The following is a 21,968-nucleotide window of genomic DNA, read 5'->3' as shown; positions in this document are numbered from 1 at the left end:
CTTTAGTGGTGATAGTACTCCTCTCCAGCCTGACCCTCACCTTAATGTTATGTTGTATTCTACACTGTACAAACTATAAATGGAAGACAATGTCTCCTACAGTCGCTCTTTTTATTTGAGGCTGGTTCCTCGTACAAGGTAAACGATATCACATACAGTCGCTCTCTTTATTAGAGGCTGGTTCCTCGTACAAGGTAAACGATATCATCTACAGTCGCTCTCTTTTATTATTGGAAACTGGTTTCTCGTACAAGGTAACGACATCACATACAGTCGCTCTCTTTATTGGAGGCTGATTTCTCATACACGGTATGCGATAATAGGGGATGAAAATCCCCGAGACGGTAACGTCCGTATATAGTTATTCGTCTGTGTTCTCTGCATATACGGAGGCAATTTTTTCGATGTTTTCCGGTTCCGGTTTATATACACACTGCAGACTGATTGTCTGCATGAACATCCGAGCACCCCGAATCAGTCACACACATTCGTAAACCGGGCCAACATGATTCTTTTACTTCTTTTTCGTAATGAAAACTGTACATGCAAATGAAAAACACTTTTAAAACAGTCAGGAAGTGTAAAGGCCGTCAAGTTTCTGCGTGGAGTGCAAACAAACAAACAAAAAAATCCTAAAGCCAGTGCGAGAACGCTGAATGACGTCACCGTCACGGCTTCCCGTAAATTTTGCAAAGTATGATATTCGCTGTAAGAGGTATGATGACACTAAATGTAAACTTCACTGTTAATTTCTTTTGGGTGTTGAATATTTCTTTGTAAGTAGTTATAATATGAAATAAGGCAAAGCCTCAAAGCGAGCTCAAAGAAATCGGATTTAGCTAAAAATATTATGCATCATTTATTTGTCACAAAGAAACTATTCACTAGTCACAAGAATTCAGGAGAACCTATTCACTTGAAAAAGACTACATTTAGTGTCACCATACATGTAACAGTGAATATCATACGTTGCAAAATTTATGGGAAGCCGGTGTCACGGTGATGTCATTACCGCTTTCCCGTTTCTTTCTGCTTATTAATGACATTTTTTCCATTTTCTGGCCGATGCTTGATCTTTTAAATGAAAACAATATTTTTTTTTCAAACAACTGGAAATCATTCTTTCATTATTGTTGAGTGATGAATATTTTTAGCAATTGAATGAAGTTCTGTATTCACTCCGGAAAGACGTACTTCCTGTGAGCACCTATCCGCTAGGGTGCGCTTTTTAAAAACTTCCGACGAAACTTTTCAAATCCATCACCAAGTGTGCAAGTACACTTGCGTTACCGTAAAGCTCGATTCTCGAACAGGCCCTTCGGGCCTGCTCTTCGAGCTCGCTATAAAAGATAAATCCCCATGCTAGGCGGTGCCTTAATTCATATTATGAATTAAGGCACCGCCTAGCATGGGGATTTATCTTTTATATATCCACTTACAAAGAAATATTCAACACTCAAAAGAAAGTGAAACTTCGCTCCAAACAGTGAAGTTTACATTTAGTGTCATCATACCACTTACAGCGAATATCATACTTTGCAGAAACCGTGACGGTGACGTCATTCACCGCGTTCCCGCACTGGCTTTGAATTTGTTTGTATGTTTGCACTCCACGCAGACACTTGACGGCCTCCACACATCCTTAATGTTTTAAAAGTGTATTTTCAGTTGCATGTACAGTTTTCATTACGAAAAGAAGTAAAAGAATCATGTTGGCGCGGTTTATGAATTTCTGTGACTGATTCAGGGTGCTCGGATGTTCATGCAGACAACCAGTCTGCGTACATAAACCGGAACCGGAAAACATCGAAAAAATTGCCTCTATATGCAGACAACAAAGACGAATAACTATATACGGACGTTACCGTCTCGGGGATTTTCATCCCCTATTACCTATAGTCGCTCTCTTTCTTGGAGGCTGTTTCCTCATACAAGGTAAACGATATCACCTATGTACAGTCGCTAAGTTTATTGAAGGCTGGTTCCACATACATAGTAAACAGTATCACCTACAGTTGCTCTCTTTATTGGAGGCTGGTTCCTTATACAAGATAAATGATATCACCTACAGTCGCTGTCTTAATTGGAGGCCGGTTCTTCATACAATGTAAACGATATCTCATACAGTCGCTCTCTTTATTGGAAGCTGTCTGCTGGTTCCTCATCTTTATTCGAGGCTGGTTGATCGTACAAGGTAAACTGTATCACCTACAGTCATTATTGGAGGTAGTTATACGATATCACCAACAGTCACTGTCTTTATTGGAGACTGGTTCCTCATACAAGGTAAACGATATCACATACAATCGCAATCTTTATTGGAGGCTGGTTCCTCATACAAGGTAAACGATATCACATACAATCGCAATCTTTATTGGAGGCTGGTCTCATACAAGGTAAACGATATTTTCTGGCACAGGTTCAATAGACTGGTACGAAGTAAACCAAACAAATTTTTAACATACGAGGGATGAGCTAGAATCAATGAGACTTTATTAAAAATCAAAAACGAAAAAAAAACAAACTATTTTTACCTCAATTTCATATAAATATTTTAGCCTTTTCATGGCAACAGAAAATGGACATTTTTCCATTTGAATATGTATTTTCAGAGTTGCTGACGATAGGTGTACTGATCACCATTGCAATCAAGTATGACCGAATAGGCTGGTCCGCTTATGTGTTAACAGTACCAGGAATGATATTTCTCGGATTAGTTATATTTGTCCTCGTGTACATGTGGTGCTCTCCGCAGAAAACAGTTAATCCATCGTGATCATAGCCATACAGTAACTCTTTCGTGGAAAACATATCATAACGTTTTTTTTTTTAATAATATATCTGACATTGAAAATAACGTATGAAATGAAAACCAGTATTAGACAGTTGGCTAACTGGGAAAAGAGGCCTGGTTAACAAATCCGTAGGCATTTTTAGTACAATATGGTATCATACCTTAAAACGTTCGTTATTCTTTCTTCTATTCAACCAGGGTGGATACCAGGCTCAAAAATCCTTTTTTATTTTTTCTGAGGCCATAAAAGGGGACAATTAGGTTTTTTTATACGCCCGAAGGGACGTATTATGTTATGGTCCCGGTGTCCGTCTGTTCGTCCGTCTGTCCGTGCCCGCGAAATGATGGTTAAGTGACTTCATAACGGTACTTTCTCTTTGATGTCATTCATTCCGTTCTGTTTATGTGACCTTTTTCTTTTTATGTGACTGATAGAACAATAGAGAGAACAATGGGGGTGTCACATAAATACCGTTTCGTGAGAACGTCCGTCCGTCCGTTCGTCCGTCCGTTAGCAACTTCGTGTCCGCTCTGTAACTCTTGAACCCCTTGAAGTATTTCAAAGAAACTTGACACAAATGTTCACTACACCAAGACGACGTGCAGAGCGCATGTTTTGGATGTGTCATTTCAAGGTCAAGGTCACACTTAGGGGTCAAAGGTCATATGAGTGTTTTTCGTGTCCGCTCTGTAACTCTTGGACTGCTTAAATGATTTCAAAGAAACTTGGCACAAATGTTCACCACACTGAGGTGACGTGCAGAGCGCATATTTTGGATGACTCGCTTCAAGGTCAAGGTCACACTTAGGGGTCAAAGGTCATATATGACTTTGCTTTGTGTATATTGCTCTGCATTGCAGTGCTCTTGTTTTTATTTGGCAGATCCCTTTTTTGTTCTCTTACAAGATTTTTTTTTAATTACTTCCCTTTTTTGTTACTATAAATAGCTTATTTTGAAACTTTTTTTTATTATTGGCCGTAGGGAAAAACCGAGACCACTTTTCTGTGGTACAATATGGATGGTACATCCAAATTTTAGATGTCTTTTGACATAACTTTACCTGGTAAGAATTTTTTTGGGAATTCCTTCTTTTTTGTTGTTCCTCACCTTTGGGCTTTAACAGTCAAGTTCTTTAAATTTTGCTCCCATCCTCTGATGTAACCCTTCGGGCGTATATTGCCCCGCTTGGCGGCGCTCTTGTTCTCAATTTAAAGGGAAATTATAGAAAATTTTCATTTTTATCATTATTTGATGAAATGTGTATCTGTTTTAGATTAAATGTATTGTAATATGACTAAATATGTTCATCACACTAATTATTTTAGGATGGAGGTCCATTACAGGGTTTTTAAAAAAATACTGATTTTGAAATTTTTGATAGGTAACGCATAATTTAGAAGTATATTGCTTTTACTCTATTTGTGAAATCTCTACGATAGTAAGGTTGAGTATTTAAGGTTCAAGTGTGTAACAGGCATTCTGATACACAAAATAATAAATAAGGCACCACTATGGGGTCATGTTATTGTAGAATAATTAATAAGCAAATTTTAAAGTTTGTTGAAAAAATTTGGTAATTTGCCCTCTTCTTTCATATGTTGTAAACCATAAAATTTACCAGAATATTTTCTTCACAGCAATTTAATATTTGTTCTTACGTAGTTATTTTACACCCCCCCCCCCCACAAAAAAAAATGAGGCTCCAAAGGGGTTTAAATTACTCACATTTCATGATAATTTAGATTAATAAGTAGTTATTAGTTAACAGAATCACTGCTGAAATATATTTAGCATATAACGATTTATGATTCAGCATTTTATATGTATGGTGGTATTCACATCTCTTTAATAGAATGTAAGTGGAACTTTAACTAATATGCCATAGTATAAATATAGCTCAAAGACCAGATTATTCTTAAATGTGTGCCCTCTTGATAAACTAGTAGCAAGCCTACAATTATATTCATTGGAAATGCCACCTATAAATGTTTCTTTATTCATCTGATCTCTTGTAACATTGGAATATACCCCAAACAACAATCAGATCACTTGATTCAGCTAGCCAGAGAGACAAGTCAAAGACATTTTTAACCAATTTGGTATCAGCGGAGCAGTTGTAAAGTATTTAGGTTTCCGCTGCTCAATCTGGAGGTCAGCATTTCATGTACCACATGACACCAGTACTGGTGTGTGTACTGGTGTGTGTTCATGTAAAAATGATGTAATCATTAGTATTTTGTGTAATTTTGCGCCTTGCAGATTGTAGATATCGGCTCTTCTTTGTCCTCATATACTCGCCTCTATTCATGCTATAGGAACAAGAATGTCCAGGACCTGTGAAATCTGTTTGTTTACAATTTTGATAATAGATTAAGTATGTATATTTTGCTGTTCGTTATTAACGATAGTTATACTTGTAAGGATTCCTGAGAGTAAGCATTTTTATGTACAAATGACTGCATGAAACGATTTCCCTGGCACCTTAGTGATGGTCAGGGCTAGATTCCAACCTGAGGGCCTCCATGTAGTTTTAGCTTAACATTAAAAAATTGTTAATGGTCATTTTTTCACTTCTAGGCTTATTATGCTATAGAAGCCTACTTTGCTCTGGTTAAAAGAACTGAGTACATGTCTTAATAGTTGTTAGGCTTGAGAGTTCTGCTCAACCCGGGGCTAGAGGGCGTGGACGGTAGCATGCATTTCCACTACCGTCCATGAACAGGCTCAGTCAAATCGAGCCTGCAGCATTTTCGTTTTTGTCGTGTTGAACGATCTGTGGAGTTTCCACTTTTTCTATTTTACTTCACTTTTTACTGGTTTAATTTCCAAGTTGTGTTTTTGCAACTGACAGTTCCAAATCTGTGCTCCTCTTTGTTTCTTTGTGTCCGTATCTTTCTTGTTGTCTATATATTTTACTTTATTCATGTATATTACGTGTAAAGTTAATCATGTACACATACATACAATCACTGATATGGGGTTTTGTTTGATGGGGGAGGTTCTTTCTTCGAACGTAGTTTTTCTTAATGAATATTTGTCCTTGCGATTTTTTTGTCTACCCTTGTGCTTTGAAAATACTCTCAAAAAGTAAAAATGCAACATCCATTCTTTAGGACAATCAAAGCATGACTTGTATTACATTAGCATATGGCGCCTGTGCTGTAATTCATTTCACTACCACCTTAGAAACTCATATTAATTACATTTCGATATACAGAAATTCGATCATCAGTAAGGAATGACATACCAAATATCCGTAAAAGTCTTGATACTGTTAAATGTTCAATAAATTGACCAAGAGTTGAAGTTTGATAAGTTTGAAGTTTTTACCTTGCAAAACCCTTTTGTGTGATGCAGACGCGACTGCAAACATTTACGTGTAATGTCACACGACGTTTTCTATATTGTAGTAGTATTATTACATCTGGTGACTCCACCATTTCAACAACTGAATGTCAATTGGTCTCATGGCATACCACTGCTTCAACAAAATATTTTCGAACAAGAAATATCTTTAAAAATGATGGTCGGCGAATTGTAATAAGGAAAGAAGTTTATGAATATTTCATCTAACATTCATCTTTCATCTAACATTTTGCAAAACTAAACACCGCACTTTAACAATTTAAATGGTTCTCTTTTAATTTTTCGCAAAGGTTTCGTAGGGTTGCAATTTTGTTTCGTTTATCCTTAGACGAATAATTACAGCAGTAGTTTGATGAAGATTCATGAAGCAGTTCATGAGAAGAGGTCATTAAACGTGTTTATATTTTTAGCTAAGTTGGTCCCTATCCCCATTTGTAACAAAATAGCAAGGGACTGTTACACATCGAGTTTGATAAAAATCCATTACATTTTAGTGGTTAATGCGAAGAAAGGCATACCTACTTTTAGTTATAGTGGTCCCTAATAGGGCCCAAGTTCCTATATAAATAAATTTGGAAGAGGACCTTATAATGATGCTCCAGACCAAGTATGACAAAGATCCACCAAGCTGTTCATGAGACGCTGTATAAAGGCATTTCTAGTTTTAGCTCTAGCAGCCCCTAAAAGGGGTTCAATGTCCCAGCTGAACAAAGTTGGCTGCGGGCCTAATAAAGATGCTACAAATCACGTCTGATTAGAATACATGAGAAAAAATCAGTTAAAGGATGTTTTTATTTATTACTTTTATTTATTTCTAAAATAGGCCAACTGATCCCACTTTAACAAATGCATATTCGCTATTCATGAATCTTTTGACAATGACGTCACACCTATAAAAAAGTTTGACCGTAGTTATGTCACATAGATAAACTGTATGCAGCGTACCTTCATTTCAGTATAATGAGATTCAGTCATTATATAGCATATATATAATAAAACAGATTTCAACTGAGTTCAATATTTGCATACCATACTAAAGAAAGATATTCATATATAATAAATCAGTTAAATAATTTATAACAAATATATCAAAGCAAACAAGTACTCATTTTAATATGCAATCTGAATAAGTCACAAAAGCAAGAAATCTTTTCATATACAGACGACAATTGTAACAAGGAAAATATTTTAAAAAGCACTTCTCTACATAAAAGACTCTTATCACACCCTTATTCATGTGATACACAGACCGAATTCAGCTCTTTCTTTAATTTGATATATGTTGGTATTTGAACAGGTTTTTATCATATTTATTAAACTTACTTATCATTTTGAGATATATCAATATTCTTGCTAAATATACTGAGCCAAAGTTAGCTTTAAAACTTTGAACAGCGTCGTTTAGGATAAACGCTTTGTCTACATTTCACTCAGCGTAGCACAATCAACAGAGTGAAAGAAATTGACACTCTCGTCCAATCAGGCAGAGTGTTGCATAAATCTTCCATTTTGATAAATTATCTATAATGCGTTATCAAGTAGTTTGATTTGCAAACTGAAGTCACGTGGCATAGGTAACGAAAACGAATTTAGACGGCGTCGCCGAAAAATGCCTGTTCTGGCCATGGATAAAGTCTGATAACGATTTTAATAACAATAGCTGCCCAAAAGCGTTGCGCTCGACTATTCAACAACTTTTAAGTTTAACAAGGACCATGACTGGGCAAGACTTACAAAACCATATATTGGTTACTTCCCGACGTTTGATGACCGGAAGCACAATGTGAAATTTTAATCAAATGTATGTAGTTTCTGAAATACATCTTGTTTTTTAGGTACATGCTAAACATTTACCAAATATTCTAGGTTGAAAACGAATCATATTTTGTATTTATAAACTCAGTCAAGATTACTTATATTTCAAAATGTTAGCTGACACAAAATCCTTATTTTAAGATTTAATCCAACACATATATTGGTTGCTAAGATATGAACTTACATGCAAAACTTATGCAAGGTGAGGATGTCAACAAAGGCGACACCAACACCAGAGTGAACAGAATAGTTCTCACTATTTTTTAAATGCACTGGAATTTTGAAAAGTTTGGCAACTTATATGTGGATATCAATGTACATCAAATATTTACACACAATGTTTTGAAAAACAAAAAGAAATATTTGCCAGAAAGTGATATTGCGTGTTTACATTTTTGAGTGAATATATCGGTTCAGTATTCCATATTTGGGCAATTTGACTATATGTTTCTCAAAAGATAGTACCAATAAACCGATATTTTACGCACTCTTATTTTAGTAACAATTAAATGAAAATAAGGAAATGAAATGCAGCGAAGTAACATGTATATGTAATATATTGGCTCTACAATTTCTTGAAATTCTCAGTGTTTTTTTTTTATATATGTATCAAAGTGTTTTGCGAAAGTCTCGTTTTTACTGTTCTCAGACCTCAATAGAAAGTGATGCTGCAATAATAGAAACAATAAAATTACTTTACACAATAAGTTTAAGTACAGTTAATGTTTTAAGACTGCGTGAGTATATCCACACACTTAACTGAATGTTACGTTGATGGCAAATATGATATGCAGCATGTCCTGTTAAAATTGTTCATTTTTAGTGTAACTCCTTTTGGGGCCTCTTGAATTATATACGAAATTTCAAAGAAAATGTAATATGTCTAAGTTTTTTATATGCACTGGATACTATAGAGGATAAACATTCATTTCTTAATTACATGTTAATACCAATGTACCGCAAATTTTAACATATTGGATACGTCACATCATCATGTTAATGCCGTCTGACGGAGAACGCCCAATTTAGGGCCTCTTAGTCTTTAATTTCACTTGAAAATACATTTATACCTCAAATTATATTATATAATTGAATCTTTCCACTCTATTATATATTTAAGTCAGATTTACCTTAACCTGTAATTTAAACAACATTTTACTTTCATTATTATTTCTTATCACGTGCACCCCTTTTGGGGCCTCACGAAAACTTGAATAGGTATATTTGAGCCTGAAATCCACCCTGGCTGAATTCCATATACCCCAACGAACATTTTGATGTATGATACCATATTGTACTAAAAAATGCCTACGGATTTTTTTTCTCGGGGCTTTCGCCAACTGTCTATATTAGATATTTGTAAACAAGAAATATCTTTAAAAATGATGGTCGGCGAATTGTAATAAGGAAAGAAGTTTATGAATTTTTCATCTAACATTCATCTTTCATCTAACATTTTTCAAACTGCAAAACTAAACACCGCACTTAAATAATTTAAATGGTTCTCTTTTAATTTTTCGCAAAGGTTTCGTAGGGTTGCAATTTTGTTTCGTTTATCCTTAGACGAATAATTACAGCTAGTTTGATGAAGATTCATGAAGCGGTTCATGAGAAGTGGTCATTAAACGTGTTTATAGTTTTAGCTAAATTGGTCCCTATCCCCATTTGTAACAAAATAGCAGGAGACCTTACGATATTGTTACACATCGAGTTTGATAAAAATCCATTACATTTTAGTGGTTATTGCGAAGAAAGGCATATCTACTTTTAGCTATAGTGGTCCCTAATAGGGCCCAAGTTCCTGTATAAATAAATTTGGAAGAGGACCTTATGATGATGCTCCAGACCAAGTATGACAAAGATCCACCAAGCTGTTCATGAGACGCTGTATAAAGGCATTTCTAGTTTTAGCTCTAGCAGCCCCTAAAAGGCGTTAAATGTCCCAGCTGAACAAAGTTGGCTGCGGGCATAATAAAGATGCTACAAATTAAGTTTGATTAGAATACATGAGAAAAAAATCAATTAAAGGATTTTTTTATTTATTATTTTTTATTTATTTCTAAAATAGGCCAACTGATCCCGCTTTAACAAATGCATATTCGCTATTCATGAATCTTTGGACAATGACGTCACATCTATAAAAAAAGTGAAGGTCAAGCAAAACATACAATTGTAATTATTTCAATATTTCTGTTTCATAAGCAGTGTTTGACCGTAGTCATATCACATAGATAAACTGTATGCAGCGTACCTTCATTTCAGTGTAATGAGATTCAGTCATTATATAGCATATAAATCTTCCATTTTGATAAATTATCTATAATGTGTTATCAAGTAGTTTGATTTGCAAACTGAAGTCACGTGGCATTGGTAACGAAAACGAATTTAGACGGCGTCGCCGAAAAAAATACAGTTGGAACGTTGATTTTTTCATTATTTCACAAACGTCTCATATGCGTTTCTCCTGCGTAACTCGTACATATATATGAATGTGCCGTATTCCGTTAGAACCACCGTAGTTTAATACCCCACGCCCTTTTCCATATAGACTGGTAAGGCCGATACGATAATACGGTGCGAAAACGCGATATCCATGTCGTACTTTCGCATCGTGATAGTATTATCGCGCCATTACACCGTATCTTCGCATCTTATAGTACTGTCGCATCGCAATACTAATCTACAGGGCAAAGGGGGTAAGGTGCGCGGGTGGAAACAATGATGGTGCTAACGGGACACCGTATAAAAACCGTTAGCTCAAACTTTACTTTTGTAAGAATGGAATGATATTATTACATGTGAATTATATAGAAACACGACATAGACATTTACGCCTAGTCCCGAAGTGGAGGGTCCTTGTCTATCGGTTAATGTTAGGTTAAATGCACTGACCCTCAAATTTTGGATAAAAAAAAAGATCTTTCTTTCAAATTGAAGTTTGGTCATATTATGAACAATTGAATATGCAAGTTTTTTTCTAAACTATTTTTAAAAATCAAGAAAAAAAAAGGATGACCGCGTCGGGAATCGAACCCGGACGCCTATGACATTTATCTTTGAGGTACAAACCTGACTATCGAGCTTAATTTATAAGTGTATAAAGTTTCAGTGGAATCTACTGATTTGTTACAGATTTACAATTGTAACATGATGTATTAGAAAGTGCAATTTCTTTTTCTAGCATCTGGCAGCTCTTTCTAATGTCCATATACGGCAGGCAACCGTGATTATTCTAATCAAGTTTAATATTTATGTTCCGTTTCAATTATCATGTCATATAATTATCTGCCATAAAATGAGTCCATGTAATATGTTTCGAATTGAATCTAATTGTACTATGCCGTTATCTATGTCATATAAACTTACAGATGTTTGCATGATATATATCATTCTGATATGAACTGCAGAATTAAATCAACGACAATAGTAAAAAATGTAAAATGTATACAGGTATCAAAAACAAAAGAATACAAATGTACATGTTTATTTCAGTGCTTAACTTTATAGGTTAAGCACCAAATTATAAATTGCTTACAGTGAAAACCAAGTTGTATGGCCTAAAAGAGTATGATCATAACTGATACACTTGTCCAATATATTTTAGACTATATAGTCTCAAAAGACTGACATTTGATTGGTTGATTAAATGTGAGACTGGGCTACCATTTCAGATTCCTACAAACTTGGCCAGAAACTTATCCACCGACTTGGTTTTCTATCGGCTTTCCTACAATAAATACACCACTCATTTGGTAGAAATATTACCGTTGCAATATATATATATATTTAAGTGCATTTAACAATATGTTTACCAAATCAGCTCAACTGGGTAAAATATCAAGAAACCTTTTTATTTAATCATGATTACCAACAATTTCAACGGCTATGCCATACATCTTAAGAGTGGGTCAATGGTGTTGTTACTTTAAGAGAAGTTTGAAAGTTGTACACTTATTTCATTTGTAAATTATTGTAAATATATTAAGTAAAAATTATTTTGTATTTTCAGTGCAGGTCACTTTAGAAAGGTTTTACTGTATGCGTTGACTTATAAGGTTTTTTATGCAACTTAAATTAAAAAAGTTTTGATACTGTTAGGAATCAGGCAGAATGTCATTTTAATTAATATATTCAAGTTCTTATCTACCGAAAATAGTGAGGTTCAATCCTGTATTTTTTTTCTTATTAGGGCGTACAAACACTCACTTCATTGGTTACTTTTTCTTGCTGCGCACAAAGTCCACACACACAATCTTTACCTTGCGGTTATTATTGTAATTCTCGACAAGTTTTACAACCGCTTCCGGCGATGTAGCAAACCCTTCGATAGTGCCACTGAACCAGTCTGACCGGCCTACACTCAATGCTTTATGTACGATGTTAGAACAGCTGTTTCGCAAAAGACTCCAGTCTCGTTTTTCAGACTTGAATCCCGTCCACCAATCAGTTATCGCTTGTACGTCCAAGCCTTCTATATGATGGGTTAAACTTGGATACCCTATTTCATCAATCTCGTCTTGAAACGTGTCGTACCACATTGCAGGGCAGCCAACGATCGCACTTAAAATGTCATTCTTACAGACGGACGGCCAGTGACTAATGTAAACTCCATCGTGCACTTCAAACGAAATATGACCATAGCTTGTTTTAGCAGACGACTTCCAGAAATGTATGTGGCACAAACCTTTGTCATCAACGGTCTGGCTGGCCATGTTTGTTTTACTTTGCCTGAAAAGTCAATCATATTTTGTCATGCCTGGTAAATTGAGATAATCTTGTAAACAACTTACATTTTCCACTCAAATTCATAACATTCTATTTATGTTTTAGAACAACCTACAAAATCAAAGCGTGCGAAATGAACACCGGCACAACAAATTCAACTTTTTGGGTAATTTATAAATCTCAGATTGTGTTTAGCAGACGTGTGGTATTCTTTATTAAAGCATTGAAAATGTTCAAGTAGTGAAAATCACATAGACCGAGTCCAGTTTGCTTTGAGGACATTGCATACCTTAATGCTATTAAACTCAGTGAGTGAGATGGAATGGTGTTGTTTAAATAGAATCTAGGATGAGGAACAGTGTTCACCGAAAAAAACTACATCATAAGCTCGGTCGCATGGAAAACGGTAGTCCCAATCCGTGACTCCAGTTACCTCCCCAAAGTGCAAGGACCAAAAGAACAACAGATGCAAATTTATTTGAAATACATGAAATGAATATTCAAGTAATACTTATTTTATATGTCTGTCTGTGTTATATAGGCAGAGTTTATATAATACAAAAATATTACTACATCAACTAAATAGAACGAATGAGAAAAATATTTAAAAAAATCGAAATGTCTCATTCGCATGGAATAAAATGCATGTCTGGTAATCCTCGGTTTTTACTTATTTACATATTTATAACTACCATGCATTTCTTGCATACCAGAGGGTGATTTCCGGTATTTTTACCGGTGCTGGAAAAATCCATCTTACACCCCGGGGTGTAAGATGACTCTCGTGCTTTAAATGACGTATTGCGAACTACATATATGTAGAAGATTTATGCAGTTATTTATATTTTGTTTCGAAAAACGGAATAAAAATCCAGTAGCTCTACCTTGACAGTTCCTCTTTGTTCCTGATAGTATATTTCTCGATTCAAAACAAGTTATTTTATCAAAAATCCATAACGTTACGCTGCAACTGATAAAACAAAACCGGAACTAAACATTGTTATTTTGTTATTATTATTATTATTATATACCACATTTATATAGCACCCTTTTCATATAAAAATACGTTCAAAAGTGCTTTACATAAAAACATTTATATAATGTTCAATAAAAAATGGCAATTGAACTATTATAGAAGAAATTAAAATTATATTACGGTAATCAGATACTAAGCATTTTAAATTGGATGATATAAATTTGATGTTATTTGTCTTTGAAACGTCATGACGTCTTTCCTGTTTACGGACGTTGCTTTCCCGCGCTTTGTTTAAATATGCTGCTATAAGAAATAGTTCAAAAAAAAAGAAAGCCGTTCGACTGATTTTATTTTTATTATTTTATCTTGATTTCGGTATGCAAGAAAAAGATTCTGTCACTGGTTATAGGTGGAGATGGGAATATCCGGCTGTCGGGTAACTGTTTAGGCGGTAACTCGGTAGGAACCTCGTTACCGCCTAAACAGTTACCCTCGAGGCCGGAAATTCCCATCTGCACCTATAACCAGTGAAAGAATCTTATAATACTGGTTTCAATAACGGTGAGCCAAGACAGAAAGGAAGTACTCATGTTGGTAATGCTAACACTACCCAAAACAGACTCAAATCGATGAAATTTACCAGGGTTTGAAAATGCATCGCAATCGTCTATTTCAAGTAACATGTAACATTCTAGCTTAGAAATATCGAAAAAAAGAAGGTTCATGTAAAGTGTTTTGAAACTGCCACTCGTGTGAATTTTTATTTTATGTTTTTAGGCCTCATATAGGCCAAACTGTTCAGAATAAGTAGAAGTATCCTCCAAGAGATGCTGTTCTGTTTGGAATAATAAATTTCCTCTTACTTCGCATGTACGCTGTTTGTCTACATTCTGTTTTGTGGAAAATATCAAACTTCCTTTTTCAAAAATATTTAGACATTATATCTACAGTATACTTATTGTGCGCTTAACACATTTCTCCAGGTACTCCGAGTGTTGAAATTGTTACAAATCATTAATATTTCAAAACGTTACGAAAATTGCAAAATGAAAGTGAAAGTAGAGCTGTCAAAAGGACAAAATACTGCTATGTTTAATAAAATATACAAGTTAATTAACCATATTTCATTACTGGGAGTACTTAGATAAATATGTTACACATACAATCAAACTAAAGGTTAAGAAAAAATACCGCCGAAAAAGAAGTTTGATATTTTCTACAAAATAGAACGTTGGCAGTCGAAGTACATGTAATGATAGACAAAACACATATTCCAAAAGATGCTTACCTTTGTATAACATATTTCCCACTTCCTTTTAACAATAAATTGTATTTATTTTAAAAAGTAATGGTCTATGAGGTATAAATTTCCAAAATTAAAATTCACCTGAAGAGTGGTCTCCAAACGTTGTTTAAAAGTAATTGATTTCAGACTTACCTGGTTTCACGTTGATTCAAATTAAAAGTAACTGCACCCTGGAAAATGAAAAATGAGTATTTCCCGGAAAACGAAAGTAGAATAGAAACTAGTAATGAAAATGATGCAGGCGGTATATGTATAAGCTACGCCCTCATAAGTTGGTCTTTGACAGGTGAATAATTAATTTGATTCTTATAGGTATACTCTGACTCATATTGCCTACTTAGAACGGATGGATTGCAGACGAAAAAGTAAAATATACGTGTTTTGTTGTTGTTGTTTTAATAATTGAACGGTCTGTTATTTAGGTAATGTTACAAATCTTTAAGTAATTTCAATCGGCGTGAAGTTGGTAGTACAGCAGTATGTGCGTGAAATTAGCCAGAGTAGCCAGAGTTTAGCCGGAGTAGCCAGAGAAATCAGAACTCTGGTTACTCTGGCTGGCCAGAGTAGCCAGAGTTCAGCCAGAAAAGCCAGAGTTTCTAGGATGTTAAAATGTTCTGGCTACTCTGGTCAGCCAGAGAAGCCCGAGTCACCAGGATTTCATTTGCTCTGGTTAGTCTGGCTCGCCAGAGTAGCCAGTTTCTAGGATTTTGAGAGTAGCCAGAGTAACCTGGTTCACAAAACATGTTCCCTCTCTGAGTATGATTATGAAACTTAATATGTCATTTTTATCTAAATAGCATGTTTAAACTGAATTTCCAGTTAATTACTATTTTCAAGTGGCTATTTAGAGTAGCCAGAACTCTGGTTACTGAGTAGCCAGAGTAGCCAGAACTCCGGTTATTCTGGCTGGCCAGAGTAGCCAGTGTTCAGCCAGAGTAGCCAAAGTTCAGCCATAGTAGCAAGAGTTTCTAGGATTTTAACATGTCCGACTGCTTTGGTCAGCCAGAGTATCCGGAGTAGCCAGAGTCACCAGGATTTCATTTGCTCTGGTTACTCTGGCTGGCCAGAGTGGCCAGAGTTTCTAGGATTTTAACATGTTTTTACTACTCTGGTCAGCCAGAGTAGCCAGAGTAACCAGGTCCCATGTTCACAAAACATTTTCCGTCTGAGCAGAGTTTGATTATGAAACTTAATATGTCATTTTTATCTAAATAGCATGTTTAAAACTGAATTTCAAGTTAATAACTATTTTCAAGTTCTGGTTACTGTGGCCAGCCAGAGTAGCCAGAGTTTCTATGATTTTAACATGTTCTGGTTACTCTGGTCAGCCAGAGTAGGCAGAGTAACCAGGTCCCATGTTCACAAAAGTTTTTCAGTCTTAGCTGAATTTGATTATGAGATTTAATAATTGAGCCGTGCCATGAGAAAACCAACATAGTGGGTTTGCGACCAGCATGGATCCAGACCATGTACTTCTCCATCACGAGTGAAGATAAGACTAGCCAATGAATTCCAAGAGACTGAAGAAGACGTGGTTTAGTTTACTTCAGAGAGCGCTTTTTGTTTCTTTAACCTGTCAGTAAAATGAAATGGGGCGTTTAAACTTTAAGTATGTTATAGATATACTTATTGGACTTCAAATGCATTAAGTTTTGCCTTCACCACGCTACGCTCCGTTTCGGCAAACTTAATTGCATTAGAAGTTCAATAAATGATCTATAACATATACATATACTTCCGCTTTAACTTTGCATAGCCTGCGAAATGGGATATTAAAAAAAAATGAAATGCCATTTTCACTTGAGCTTTGCATTTTAAATATCACTCGTTTAAATCATTTTGGCATTATTAATATTGCCATTTTTAGCTCACCTGAGCAGGTGAGCACTGCTCAGGTGAGTTTTTGTGATCGCTCGATGTCCGGCGTCTGTCTGCCTGTCTGTCAACATTTAGCTTGTGTATGCGATAGAGGCTGTATTTTTCAACTGATCTTCGTGAAATTTTATCAGACTGATAACCTTGATGAAATCTAGGCCATGTTCGAAAATGGATCATCTGGGGTAAAAAAAACTAGGTCACTAGGCCTTATCAAAGAAAAACCTTGTGTATGCAATAGAGGCTGTATTTTTCAATTGATCTTCATGAATTTTGTCAGAATGATTACCTTGATGGAATCTAGGCAAAGTTGTTTGAAAACGGGTCATATAGGGTCAAAAACTAGGTCATTAGGTCAAATCAAAGAAAACCCTTGTGTATGCGATAGAAGCTGTATTTTTCAACTGATCTTCATGAAATTTTGTCAGATTGACATTGATGAAATCTAGGCCAAATTGTAAAATGGGTCATCTGGGGCCAAAAACTAGGTCACTAGGTCAAATCAAAGAAAAACCTTTGGTATGCGATAGGGGCTGCATTTTACACAGGATCTTCATGAAATTTGATCAAAATGTTTGTCTGGATGATATCTAGGTCAGATTCGAATATGGGTCATCTGGGGTGAAAAACCTTGTGTATGCAATAGGGGCTGCATTTTATACCGGATCTTCATGAAATTTGATCAGAATGTTTGTCTGGATGAAATCTAGGTCGAGTTTGAATATGGGTCATGTGGGGTCAAAAATTAGGTCACCCATTCAAATTAAAGAAAAACCTTGTGTATGCAATAGGTGCTGCATTTTACACTGGATATTCATAAAATTTAGACAGAATGATTGACTTGATGATATCTAGGTCAGGTTAGAATATGGGTCATGTGGTCAAAAACTAGGTCACAAGGTCAAATCAACCGCCTCGGTAGCCTAGTGGTAGAGCGTGCGCTTCGAGTGCGGGAAGTCGTGGGTTCGATCCCCGGCCGCGTCATACCAGACGTAAAAAATGGTACTAGTAGCTTCCTTGCTTGGCGCTCAGCATTAAGAGGATAGTGTTTACTGTTAGGTCTGGTCAGCCCAGTGTCAGTATAATGTGACTGGGTGGGGTATCATGCCACGTGTCAATGGCGCGATATTCCAGTGAGGCAGCACTATAAAGTTGGGCATTGTGCTCACTGCTACAAGTAGACACCGTCGTTTGTATGACTGAAGAATTGTTGAAAAAGACGTTAAACCAAATCAAATCAAAGAAAAACCTCGTGTATGCAATAGAGACTGTATTTTTCAATTGATCTTCATGAAATTCGGTCAGAATGATAGCCTTGATGAAATTAAGGTAAAGTTTGAATATGTGTCATCTGGGGTCAAAAACTAGGTCGCTAGGACAAGTAAAATAAAAACGTTTTGTATGTGATAGAGGCTGTATTTTTCAATAGAGGTTCATGAAATTTGGTCAGAATTATTGCCTTGATCAAATCTAGGTCAAGTTCGAATGTAGGTCATCTTGGCTCAAAAACCAGGTCAAATTGACGAAAATACTTGTTTGCACTTGACACCACATTTTTGATCCAATCTTAATGAAAATTTGTCAGAATATTTGTTTCCATGAAATCACTAGGTCAAACGTGTTTACACTGTTATGGTGTGATTCTCGGGTGAGCGACCTAGGGCCATCTTGGCCCTCTTGTTGTGTGAAACAGTTCAAGGTTTTAGACCAGAAAGGAATACTTAAGCAAGTATTTACGACAATTTCAGAAAAATTGTGGCAATAGTTTGCCGACTTTGTTGTCGTACATAACGATCGGTATTAGATCCCACATTCCTGTAATCTTTTGTCAAAATAATTCTTCATAAAAGTACAAAAAGTAAGATAGAGCTGGGTTCTTGCACAATAATCGAAATATACACCTGCTGAACCGTAAATTTATGCTTAGTAATCCCCCTCCCCGTATCTCGTGCTTCATCTCATATGTATATCCCACTGAAGGTTTAATCTTTTCCTCTGAAATCACTGGTCATAATATCATTACTGCAAATACAGGGCAGTCAACCCACGTAACATTTATCTGTCTTCGACGCTTTTTATTTAATTAAGGTAGAACGCGACACTTTGCGAACTTTCGAGTATCGTCTTGAAATATGGCATGTGTAAAGTTGACCATATTTCAAACAAAGTGAAATATATTTCGAAATATTGGGACCCCTGCCCCTACGCCCTTGTTTGATGATAGATGGGGTTAGGGCAAAGTAATGGGGGGAGGGGAGTGTTTGAATCGTTTTGCTATTTGGTTTTTACTAATAATTATTGCTTATTCCAAATTGCTACTTGCCAATTGCTAGCTGCTCTTTACTAATTCTTAATTGGTACTACAATGTATTCCTGCAATGCTATTGTTACAGGTTGCCTTTTTGCAAACGTAAGAACACCTGCTGCTCTTTTGAAAAGATGAACAAGTCAACATTTTGCATAAGTTTATATATTTAATTTTTTTCACTCCTCTTATTTTTAAACATAAAACACACATTTCATATTGAAATGTGAGACCATGTAGCTAATCAGTATTCTTAGTTTTTTATTTGTAATAAGTTCTTTTTCAGGTACTGTTACACTTCTGTTATTTAACACATATGAAATAAAACAAAACAAGACCACTTAGTTAATAAACAAAACAAATTGCTATTTCACTTAATAAAGCAACTACTGTCCCGAGACTTCTGCACAAAGATGTACCATTCAATTGTTAATAACACCAAAATAAAGAGATTTGCAAAGACTGTTTCATTTTTTTGGTTTTAAGTCAAAAACACAATTCAATTCATACAGTCAGCCACTTTCCAGTTTTATCAGTGTCAGAAGGCATATTACTGAGACCCCTCCTTACATGATTTCAAGCACATGTAGCTACATGGATAGAACAACAAACCTGTCACATGACAGCTGCATGATTTGCTCCAAAGAAAGAATTCAGCAAACCAAAGCAAGACGTACTGCTGAAGTGACGCAGGATACAAAAATCACAATAAACCAAAGAAAATCTCCTAAGCTTCATATAACATATATTAATTTCAACAATAAAACATTTTGACCTCTTTCTTCTTATCCTTTCATCAAACATGTGAGAATGGTTATCAAGGTTTTTATTGCACTGCTATCCCGTTCAGGGGAATCAATGAAGCCAGATTTCAGAGATCATTTAATGATGTTCAGTTTTTTTGTCTGTGTACACATTTCATAATTTGTTTTTCATCTTCTTTAATAAATGTGCAGTCGTGGATTCTAGTGCAGCTTTTCTTTTTCTCTGAAAAAATGTTGATAATTCATGAGCAGTGTAACTGAAGCAAGGCATTAAATACCCTTCGAAACAAAACATTTTGCACGAAGCTAATGACTGTACACTTACTGTAGATGTGGTCTCTTCAAATTTACAAATGTAGTAACATTAAATTTTTCTGACATATTTCACTTTTACAGATATATTTTAGAAACAAAAACATTTATAGATCCCTACAAGAAACATGTTTCATTGTGTTTTGTTTTTGTTTTCAAATTGTGACTAGAATTGTCACAGGAGTGACGAATTATACCTCCACAATACGGCCTTGTCACAGAACTAAGCCAACGTCAAAGCTGAATTTGCTTGACCTTTGACCCACTTATCTCAAAATCAATAGGGGTCAACTGCTGGTCATGATCAACCTCCCTATGAAGTTTCATGATCCTAGGCCCAAGCGTTCCCAAGTTATCGTCCAGAAACGATTTAACTGTTCAGTAACACTGTGACCTTACCTTGACCGATTGAACTCAAAATCAATAGGTGTCATCTGCTGGTCATGACCAACCTTCCTATCAACTTTCATGACCCTAGGTCCAAGCATTCTCAAGTTATCATCCGGAAAGGGTTTAACTGTTCTGGGTCACTGTGACCTTTGAACTACTGACCTAATAAATTAATAGGGGTCATCTGCTAGTCATGACCAACCTCCCTATCAAATTTCATGATCCTAGGCCCAAGTGTACTCAAGTTATCATCCGGAAACCGTTTAACTCAAGTCGAACTTGACCTGCATTTTATGATGTTACACCTGTATACCAAAATGTATGATCCTAGACCAAAGCATTCTTAAGTTATCACCTGGAAACTGTTTAACTGTTCTGGGTTATTGTGACCTTGACCTTTGACCTACTGACCTCAAAGTCAAACTTGACCTGTATTTTAAGATGTTACACCCGTGTACCAAAGTTTATGATCTTTGGTTAAGCATTCTCAAGTTATAATCCGGAAACCGTTTAACTGTTCAGGGTCATTGTGACCTTGACCTTTGACCTACTGACCTCAAAGCCAAACCTGACCTGTATCTTATAATGTTACACCTGTGTACCAAAAATTATTTAAATCTGTCGAGCCTTTCATGAGTTATTGTCTGGAAACCATGAAAACCAACAGACCGACCGACAGACAAGCTCACTCCTATATACCCCACAAACTTCGTTTTGTATAAAAATTTCAGTAATCTGAATCAAAAGTTTTTAAAATGAGAGAAGCTTCAAAATTCATTATTTCAAAACCAACACTAGCAGAAGGGAAAAAACAATTTAACAAACTTGGTGTTAAAAAGAACCCATTACTTGATCTAACCCAAATTTATCACCTTTTTATTTTACATATAATAATGGCATGTCTCTTAGTCACAGAGGTTAGTTTCCTTTCACATTTGCCAAGATATGAAAGTTCTTTAAAGCTGTTGTCAGTAGAAATGAAAGGTTTCCTTGTATTTCTCAACTGCATTAACAAAGGTGCTATTAACATAGGGTATTTCTACAGACCAACCGGTTGATTATGTTTAATGTACAGAAATCTGGGAAACTTACATTTGGTGTTAAACTTCCTACAACATCAATGGCATCTTTACTTTGGTCATCTTCACTCTGTCCTATCTCTAACAGGGGATCTGGATTCTCTGGTAGAGGTACATCTGGGGTCTGTAATTGCAGAGTTTATTTTATAGATACATGTATACCTATGCATATTCAGAATGATATTCAACATATTAAGAATGCTATTCGAAAATGATATTCAGAATGGTATTAAAAATGATATTCAAAATGGTATTCAAA

At 35.6% G+C, this 21,968-nt stretch overlaps 1 protein-coding gene and 1 long non-coding RNA gene across 3 annotated transcripts in view; both read right to left on the bottom strand.

Annotated features, from left to right (window-relative positions):
* Positions 1–11,447: 11,447 nt before the first annotated feature.
* LOC123525525 (uncharacterized) lies at positions 11,448–15,394 on the bottom strand. Its single transcript, XR_006681468.2, has 2 exons — positions 15,117–15,394; positions 11,448–12,705 (listed from the first exon to the last, which is right to left on the bottom strand). It is a non-coding gene; the product is annotated as an uncharacterized LOC123525525 (long non-coding RNA).
* Positions 15,395–19,309: 3,915 nt separating this feature from the next.
* LOC123525528 (DNA methyltransferase 1-associated protein 1-like) overlaps positions 19,310–21,968 on the bottom strand; it is a 36,348-nt gene continuing 33,689 nt past the window's right edge. For both annotated transcript variants that reach the window (XM_045304637.2, XM_045304638.2), the window contains 2 exons: positions 21,723–21,833; positions 19,310–20,151 (listed from right to left, as the gene is read on the bottom strand). In XM_045304637.2, the coding sequence (XP_045160572.2) occupies positions 20,083–20,151; positions 21,723–21,833 (180 nt within the window). In that variant the 3' untranslated portion in view covers positions 19,310–20,082. The remainder of the gene's footprint in view (positions 20,152–21,722; positions 21,834–21,968) is intronic.

This window comes from Mercenaria mercenaria, chromosome 3, assembly GCF_021730395.1.
Source record: "Mercenaria mercenaria strain notata chromosome 3, MADL_Memer_1, whole genome shotgun sequence".
Lineage (NCBI taxonomy): Eukaryota > Metazoa > Mollusca > Bivalvia > Venerida > Veneridae > Mercenaria > Mercenaria mercenaria.
This window is presented reverse-complemented; position numbering and strand designations above follow the sequence as displayed.